The sequence below is a fragment of the Acinonyx jubatus genome, chromosome D3 (genome assembly GCF_027475565.1).
Source record: "Acinonyx jubatus isolate Ajub_Pintada_27869175 chromosome D3, VMU_Ajub_asm_v1.0, whole genome shotgun sequence".
NCBI classification, from domain to species: domain Eukaryota; kingdom Metazoa; phylum Chordata; class Mammalia; order Carnivora; family Felidae; genus Acinonyx; species Acinonyx jubatus.
The window spans coordinates 28731640-28740619 of record NC_069392.1 but is presented as its reverse complement, the minus strand read 5'-3'; the positions used below and the strand labels follow the sequence as shown (position 1 = coordinate 28740619).

General features: G+C 52.5%; 2 protein-coding genes across 3 annotated transcripts in view; both read left to right on the top strand.

Annotated features, from left to right (window-relative positions):
- The first annotated feature begins 304 nt into the window (after window positions 1-304).
- Window positions 305-8980, top strand: part of GNB1L (G protein subunit beta 1 like) — a 67973-nt gene continuing 59297 nt past the window's right edge. Inside the window, exons 1-2 of one of the 2 annotated variants that reach the window (XM_027049723.2) lie at window positions 305-457; window positions 719-815. The gene's annotated coding sequence lies outside the window, so the exon portion shown is untranslated. Of the gene's footprint in view, window positions 458-718; window positions 816-3256; window positions 3392-8980 lie in introns of those variants that run through there. The other variant, XM_015081817.3, reaches the window with a different exon arrangement.
- On the top strand, window positions 3172-5275 carry RTL10 (retrotransposon Gag like 10). Its single transcript, XM_015081816.3, is given in 4 exon segments — window positions 3172-3633; window positions 3635-4076; window positions 4079-4115; window positions 4117-5275. Coding segments are annotated over 4 exon segments (1200 nt in total). The 3' UTR covers window positions 4376-5275.

The following is an 8980-nucleotide window of genomic DNA, read 5'->3' as shown; positions in this document are numbered from 1 at the left end:
CCCAGGGCCCAGCTGATTTGAGGGCAGTGGCAACGGCTCCAACATCCCTGGGAGAGCCAGTTGGGTGCCCCGTCCCTCCCTCCTGCTATCCATTCCTCAGCCCCAGTGCGTTTCGCGCGGGCCCGCTGAACACCGCCAGCCCTGGCCACCCCACGCCTGCCCGCGCAGCCTGGCCTGCTCCAAGCACTTGGCGCGGCGTCGCGGGGCTGAGCGCGCTCCCATCACCCCCCGCGCCTCACTGCCGCGCTGGCAGGGCCTGAGAGCGCCTGCGCAGCTATGGGCCTCAAGGCTCACAGCGCAGGCGCAGCCCTACAGGGAGACTAGTGTGGGACGCGCCGGGTACCGGCGCGGGGACGTATGGGGCGGCTACGCGCACGCTGGGGACGTGGCTGCGCGAAGTGGTTAGGCTTGGAACTTAGCCCCTGCTGGAGCGGGTGTCGCAGACTTTGGACGGAGGGTCAGTGGGGCGGCGGGAACCCGAGTGCCCGGCGGGGGCCCCGCCCCTCCGTCCTTCCCAACTTCCTGTTAGCGGAGAGGCGCTCGGAGCCCTCGGACTGGGTCCCTGTTGCCCTTCGGAAAGGCGGGCCTCAGTTTCTCGGTCCGCGCCGTGGGCGGGGGAGAGCCTGGAGTCATTTTCTGGTGGTTCCAGCTGTGTTCGAAGGTGTCCCCCGCGCCCTTTCTCACCTCACGGCGGCCGATCTTGTTCTGCGCTTTCTAGGTGGCACTTGGGAGTCTCGCCCTGGGAGGGAGACGGGTCCGTAGTCTCCGGTCGCAGATCCGTGGACCCTCTTCGCAGACGCCTCGTGGAGCCTCAGGTTGGTCGGCTTCTTTTTGCAGTGGGACTTGTGAGCTTATATCCCCGCGGTTTCCTGCATGGCGTTTAAGAAGGGGGTGGTGCAGTGGTCTGCCCTCCACTTGCTGCGAAGCTTTGGGCAAGTTGTTCTACCCCCGGGGTCCCTGGTCTCCTAGGAGCTGAGAACGCTCCAGCATTGTAGGTGCTGGCTTTTGGCTTTGCAGAGGCAAATACGTGTGCGTCCCGGTACCTGTTCCTTGAGTAAAGCGCTGTGCAGTCCAGAAGGGCCCAAATTCCTCAGTGTTAGGGTGGGGAGAGAAGGAAGAGGGGTCAACAAACTAATAGCTGTGGGAGGGCTAAGGTTCTCAAAAGTGTTAAGAGACCCAAGCTTAAGAAGGTTCACGGCCAAGCAGGGCTGGCTGGTTGGCGCAGGGGAGCCTTCACCCTGATGCTACAGGGGTACACAGGCATGCTGATGAGCAGGCAGGGGACAGCTAGGATTCTGACCAGGGGTAGGAGTTTGGGACTGGGAGGAAGCCAGGGCAGAGACTTGGGTAGTGCACTGTGTATTGGGCATGGGATGTGGTTTTTGTGCGCAGCCTGGCACTTAACCTTAGATTGGTGGCAGGAGCTTGGAGTGTGGTTCGTGGTCACTGGCGTTCATCGTCATTGGTTTTCAGAGCTTGATGAGGAACTGGACTGGAGTCCCGAGTGGATTGCATTTGTGTGCTGCCACTTGAGCCACTGCTGCTGGCAGGCTCTGTTATATTGTTTTTCTCTGTTAGGATGGGAAGGCTTTCAGGTGGAAGAATCATCCCCCAGAGTGGGGGCCATACCTGAGAGGTTCCTGAATGCTTAGGTGGCAGAAGTAGGTGCTGGTGGCCCTAGCAGCTTCAGATGCTGCAGGCCACCCTGGGAGGTGCTCAGCAGAAAGATCAGCAGAGCTGTGTCTCCCTGGAGGAACTCACTCTGATGGGGGCAGGGGTAGATAAACACATAGGCAACTGTGCACAAAGGTGTGTGCAGACCCTGGATGTGAGCAGATGGAACATTGGGATATGTGTGGAGGGGTTGCAGAGTGTGTTCTGTGGCAGCTGTGAGTGGACCTCCCTTTGCAGAGATACTTGGGAAGTGGCCACTGTCAGGTTAGGCAGTGGGAGAGCCCTGAGAGAGGGCTCCTGGCATTGGAAGGGAACTGTACTTGGTGATGGTTGCAGCCTCCTTTCCCACTTCAGGGCTCTTTGGACTGCTCAGGGTTGATGACCACTGCCCTCCAGACCCTTTACTGGAGTGACTTTGAGGTGGTGAAAGAAGACACAGCGAGTGAGATTAAACTTGAGGGATTGGATCCTGTGCTGTTGACAAGGATGAGGACAGGGAGGTGGTGTTTAGGATGAGGGTGGTGTTGTCAGCACGCTGGACTCTGAGTGGTGAGGTAAGTCTGGAAAGCATGGGTAGAGAGGCTGGTGGGCACCAGAGAATAGTGGGACCCCAGGCTTCTGTCTGGCATGCAGGTAGCCCCTTCCAAGCTCTTAGTGCTTTGATGTAAAAGAATCTTGTGACCTGGTCTGCTTACTTAACGCTCACAGTGTTTGGGGTGACTGGGGGCTCCTTCTCAGTGGATTGAAACGTAGTTCATAACCAGCATGGTGATGTGTGGTGGTTAATCATATGGTCTTTAGAGCCAGGTTCACCTGCCTCGGTCACTTACTGATTGGTGTGTGGCTGCAGACAAGTGACTTCACTCACCACTTTGCCTCTGGCACGATAAAGAGTATCAGCCTCATCAAGGGGTCAGTGTTTGCCATAGATAGAGCACTCAGTTAAAGGTTGCTTTTGTTGTTCTTCTGAAAATCCCTGACAGCCAGCCAGGCTGTCCAAGGAAGCCCAGGGGCTTCTGATCTGGCCCCTTTTCCTTCTCCTGGGACTGATAGCATCTGCCATCACACCTTGCCCATGAAACATCACAGGTGGCATTTGCCCACCTTCTCAGGCCTCTCAGGCCTGCCTCTTGGGCCCTCCTTCCAGTCACAGCTCCTAGTGGGGTACCTGGGGTTTGCCTGCGTATTGCCTCCTTTTGCTGCACGGTGGAGATGATTGGGCCTAGTTCCCGCTCTTCCCCACCTTGTTTTTGGACAGGATTGCCTTGGATGGTGGCCTGCATCTGACTGTCCCATCAGCTCTTCTCAGCTCTCCTGAGGCCACAGCTGTCAGCTCCTCTGACCCTCAGCACTTGCCTGGAACATCTGGGTTTGCCAGACACCTCTTCAGCCCATCTCTGTCCTGCTGTGTCCTGCCCACCCTCCCCGCTGCACCATCTCTTCCTTTCTTCCCCCTTCCTCTTCTAGTTGGTGTGGCAGCTCCCCTCTGCTCCCAGCATGCCCTGTTGCTGGCGCCATCGGCACGGCCCTTGCAATCCCATCCCAGCAGCAGCCAGTTATGCCAACACACACCCTTGGCAGCAGATGGACCAGGTCTCTCTTGGGGTCACATATGCCCCCCTAGTGGATCCCTGGATTGAGCGGCCCTGCTGTGGGGACCCCGTATGCGTGCATACGACCATGGAGCAGAAGAGCACAGCCAGCAGTGCTCCTGGTGGTAAGCTCACAGAAAGGGGACCCCTGGCTCTGTGCATGCCCAGCCCATGGCCCCTCAGCGTGGACTTCTACTAGGTGCCAAGCTTGGACCCAGGCACCTTTGATGACTCCCCATGGCTTGTGGACCGATTTTGGGCTCAGTTGGGTGATTACATGTCGTTTTGCTTTGAGAACTGTCAGGACAACCTCAGTCACGTCTGTGAGATCCTTGGGCACCCGACCGGCCAAGCCCGGGCATGAGCACCCCCCCTACCTCGTTGGGGACCTGCCCCTTCCTGACGATTATGAGCTCTTCTGCCAGGATCTCGAGGATGTCATTCAAGACCTGAACAGTTTTGCTGAGTACCATGCTGCAGCGCCTTGCCCCCTGGCCCCTGCCTTAAGCCAGTCACCAGTGGCCCCGCAGCTGCCTGTGGTGAGGCAGTACTTAGCTAGGTATTCGGAGGTCCTGGCATTCAACGTGGGTGCTGTCCCAGTTGCTGTGGCCACCTTTGCTGTTTATACTTCCAACTCTACATCCAGAAATGGTCTCCCTGAGTAGCAGCTGGCCAAGGAGAGCAGCCTTGGGTCTGTGGAGTCCCTCACCTTGTCTAGTTCCGCATGCAGGGCTGTTGCTGGTCCTGTGAGGCCAGCCTCATCCCAGCCAGGGTAGGCGGTCCCCACACCTGTCCCTGCACTTTCAGGATCTGTAACCCGCCTACCCAGAAACCAGATCCAGTTCCGCCAGGGTCCAGAAACCCAGAAGACAAAGGAGGAAGTTTCTAAGACAGAGGGAGACCAGAAGGCATCCTTAAGTACCCCTCAGCAGGTTGCAGACACCCCAGAGACCCCAAGAGAGCTAGCAGTTTCTCTTGCTCCCTACCCCACAGCCCTGGATTCTGAACACAGTCCAGGCAGATTCAGTAGTGCCCCTTGTGATGAAGTGGCCTGCATAGTTGAAAAGCCCCACAGTGCCCCAGCAGGACAGAGTGGCATTGCCAGATGACTGTAGCCAGAGTGTGCCAGGTATTGCCTTATCCACTTGCTTTATTGCTGGGCCACTTGTTTTATTGCTTTATTGGAGGTGCACCTGTTTGGGCTCTGCCCTGTCTGAACACAGACAGCCCCCTTGTCCTCACCATCCCACCTCCTCTTATAGCAGAATATTGGGCTCTACCATGTGCTCCTCATTCTCTGACTTCTCCAGTCACCCAGAGGCTGCCTCCCTGTGCATTGCCAGCTGCATTGCCATTAGTTGGACAGAGTTCCATACAGCAGTCCCCATTCAGATATCTGTATGTCTTCATAACCACCCCCTCCCCAGATCCCTCATTCAGTGTTGGCTAGACTGGACTGGGTCTGCCATGCCAGCCCTGTTTAGATCTGTCCCTGGATGGTATCTGTACTTAGGCCCCCTTCCCCATCTTGGCTCTCTGTGACCTTTGTCCTCTGGGCTAGAATTTAAGGAAGGCTGCATGGAGGAAGTGGCCACTTTGATCATTTAGTACCAGTGGGATGGCAGAGAAAGATGCTTCCCTATAGGTATACCAGCAGCCTGGGACAGCTAGGGAGATGGGATACAAGCCTCCTTGCCAGTCTTAACTAAGTTCCAAGCATTTCCCCCTTCTGTATATTAACATTGTAGTTAACACCTGGTGTTTTCAGAAGTTGGCATGAATTTCTGTGTCTCAGTGCCTTTGCCCATTGTTGCCTTCCCACTTTCTGCTATTCAGCATTCCCTGCCTCCCTGCCCACTGTTGGGCATTGCTGACTCAACACTTAAACCATAACACTATAAATGACTTGTATCTTTGGGTAGATTGTGAGCCTCTAGGGCAGGAGCTCCATCCTAATCAGCTTTGTGTCCCTGGTACACAACTGGTGCTCATTAAACATGTTAAATCCATGGCTGATCCTGTGGTGTGGTGGTAGCTGATGAGCAGAGCCCTTATTTTGTTGGCAGAAGCACTGTTGTCTGTTCTGTTGAGAACAGGCTAGGCCCTAGCCATGAGCACTCCAGGTTCAGTGTTGCAGGTTTCTGGTGGGTGGGGCTTTGAAAATCGAAGGATCTGGTTGAAGGAAGGAGTTGGGCTGAATAGGTGGAAATGGGAGTCTTGGCAGGTGGAATGTGGCCTTGAAAACTGACTTCCTAGAGCTGGAGTGAAGGAGCAGGAAGCAGACCAGAGCTGTGAGGCCAAGGGGCCAGAGGATTGGAATGAAGAAAGATCCGTTCTGCACAGGATGGGTTTTCTAATAATGAGAACTGAGCTCAGAAGCTCCCTCAAGCCAAGTTTAACACAGGATGGGTACAGTGCACCTACTCTGATGAACAGTTAGGCAAGAGTGTCAAGCCCCTTTAGTTTTACAGCTGGAAACAACACTTTTCCAGGAAAGTAGGAAGAACAAATAAAGTGGAAGCATGAACTGCTACTAAAACTATTTTAGAGAAAAAACAGTAGTAAGCAAACATCTGGTAAAAATTTTTAAGTAAAATAGACACCATTGGGATTATTTAGTAATTATCACTTTAAAAGGCTCTGGGTTCACATGGTTTTAAGCGTGAGCTATTTTAAGGCACAGTTGGCTTGTAAATAAAACAGTTGAAAATCTTAGAAACAGGTGGGAAACTGATACAACCTGAAAAGCAAACAAGCAAGCCCACAGAAGAAATGACTGTGCAGCCTGGTTCTGATCAAGTGTGGGAAATCCCTGCACATTGTAGCCCAGCCCCAGATACACTGCTGACCCTCTACTATTGCTCATGTCTGGACCCTCCTTTTGTAGACCCAGGTCAGACTGCTTCCCACTCCCTGGCCTGCCAATGGGTCTGATATTATTGGTGATATTGTTTGAGCTGGTAAGATGCCTCTGACAGTAGAACCTGGAGTTGCTCTCTGGGATGATGGCCGAGTCACTTAGTTGACGCCCGCACTATTGCTGGCATCTGCGCAGGCCACCTCTCTCATCTACATTTAGTGGACCTGAAATGAATCCCGTCAGCTCAAGATTGCCATTTTCCTTTGGCCCCTCTGGCCCTGTGGACCTTTTCTCCCTTGGGCCCCAGACAGCTTCTGCAAGCTTGGTTTATAGTCTGGCATACCTCTCCTGAGGGCCACCTCTCCCAAGGCAGGCCCAAGAGGAGGTGTGGAGAGCCTAGGTGACCTATGTTTTAATTTGGAAAATGTCTCCTGTTGTGATTGAGCCCTTGCCACAAAGGAAAAGAAAGGAGGTCAGGGTCTCAATGGCAATGGCGACGTGAGGGTGGGAGCAGGAGAGGGTGGGAGGGCTCTGGCCTGGCCTTGTAGATAGGCAGTGCATATGGTATTGCAAAGTGATAGTTTCACTGCCAGCCAATGCTGTGCCGTCTTTGGCCATATGCAGTGACCTAGCTCCTTTCCCATTCTGAGCGGGGAGAAGGAGAAGGCCCTACCATGCATGATGAGAGGAGGATCCTTGGGCCATTCGCCACTCCTGGCTCTCACATGGGAGATGGAGGAAGGTGCTCCTGGGTGCAGGACAGTCTGAAAGTGTTTGCTGGATATGCTCAGGGTCCAGCTGATGTGCTTGGGTCTACCTACCAGATCATCAGGTCTGTCCTTTACTTGCCTTGGAAATACCTGGAGATTTTATTTCCTAAAGATAGGATATTTGTGAGCTCTGTGGAAGGGTTTTTAACATACATGTCTCCAAGGAAAACTTTAACACCAGAAGTATTAAGGATAAGGTCCTATGAGATACAGAACTTTTTATAAAGCTGCAGCAGTGAAGTTACTTGAAATTTGGTGTGGATGGACGAACAGAGAAGAATAGAGAACTTTGAAATAAAGCCAAATAAATGCAGGAATTTAGTTCATGCTTAAAGGTATTGTTTCAAATTAATGGGGCTGAAATGGATTATTCACTAAAAGGAGTTGGAACAACTGGTTAGCCATCTGGAAAATGGTAAAACTGGATACCCACCTCACTCTGCCAGGCTCTACTCCAGATGGACTAAAGATTTCAGTATTTGAAAAATCATAAAAGTACTACAGGGAAGTATGGTGATTTTTTTTTCTGCCTGTGATCCAGGACTTTAAAAGTTCTACATATCCAGAATTGTTGAAGACATGGAGAAATAGGCTTTTTCTTGTTGGTGAGAATATCAAACACTACAATACTACAATTCACCCACATAACATTTCTAAGCGTGCAGACCCTGATCACTTGCCTACACGCAGATGGCTGTTGTGTATTTCTTGATGTAGGGCTTCAGAGCATGGACTTGAGCTCCACTTGCAAACTCATGGTCCTTGCTGTCACCTGACCTCATAGGGTAGTGGGAGGATTGAGATAAAACCCACGTAGTGGTCTGAGCCCTGTTGACTGCCTAGTGGGCAGTCACTGCATTAACAGCAGAACTGCAAACAGCCCCATGGTCCTATAGTGAGGAACAACGTAAATAGAGCTGTTGTCCTGTCATAACAATCAGGATGGGCCAGATTGTGCTGCAGTAAAAACCTCCCACATCTCACCACTTACCTGTCACAGATCAGCTGGGGTGCCCTCTGCCTGTTACAAAGGAACCATGTTGACAGGAGCTCACTGGACCCATTTTTCCAAAACCACCAAAGCAAGGGAAAGACCACAGCGAACCACAAGTGATACTTGTCCCTCCTTTTCCATTCCCATGCCCAAAGGAAGCTGCCAAACCACACCTAAGTTCGAGGGATAAGCAGCTAATCCCCCCGTGAGGTGGGGCCGTCAGCATGGAGAAGATGAACAGGACGCTCAGTGGTGCAGCCATCACCGAAGTAGGGCCAGCCTTTGTCAATACCCACGGGAAGATGCCTGTTTACTAAGGCTGCATGGCTTAAACTACAGAATGTATTCCTCACGGTTCTGGAGACTGGAAGCCCAAGATCAAGGTGTTGGCAGGGTTGTTTCTCCTGAGGTCTGTCCCCTTGACTTATGATGGCCATCTTATCCCTGTGTCCTCAAATGGTTGTCCGTCTGTGCTCTAACTCCATCTTATAAGGACACTAGTCATATGGGATTAGAGGCCACCCATATGACCTCATTTAACCTTAATTACGTCTTTGAAGACCCTGTCTCCTAATAGAGTCACCCTCTGAGGTAGTGGTGGTCAGAACTTCAGTGTGAATTTGGGGGTGGGGGGAGGGGGAAGCACTATTTGCCCATAATAATGGCCAAGATGGATTTCTTGTTTTTCATTTTTGCTGTTGCAGACAGTGTTGTGGTGAGCACCCTTTGAGCATCGCTGAGTGCTGAGGTGCAGAGCCCCTCCAGGCCATGGCAGCAGGATATGCCCAATAACGTCTGGGAACTTTTTCTTCTTCTTTCAGAAATCTTTGTGTACCTGAAGGTACAGACATTACCGTATACTTCCCAGTTTTAATGTTTTACCTTTTACATTGACTCTTGAGTTAGCTTGTAACTAATGGCGTGGCTCTGCTGTGGCCATCAGATGGCCAGTGATGAGCAGGGCTCTTCCGCCCACCTGTGCTGGACATGTAATCTGATGTGTGGAGCTTCTGAGTTTGGGGGCTTGTGTTTTCCACAGTGTGACCTATTCTGCCCTAACCAGTAGAGGATCCCATCTTACCTTTTCCCA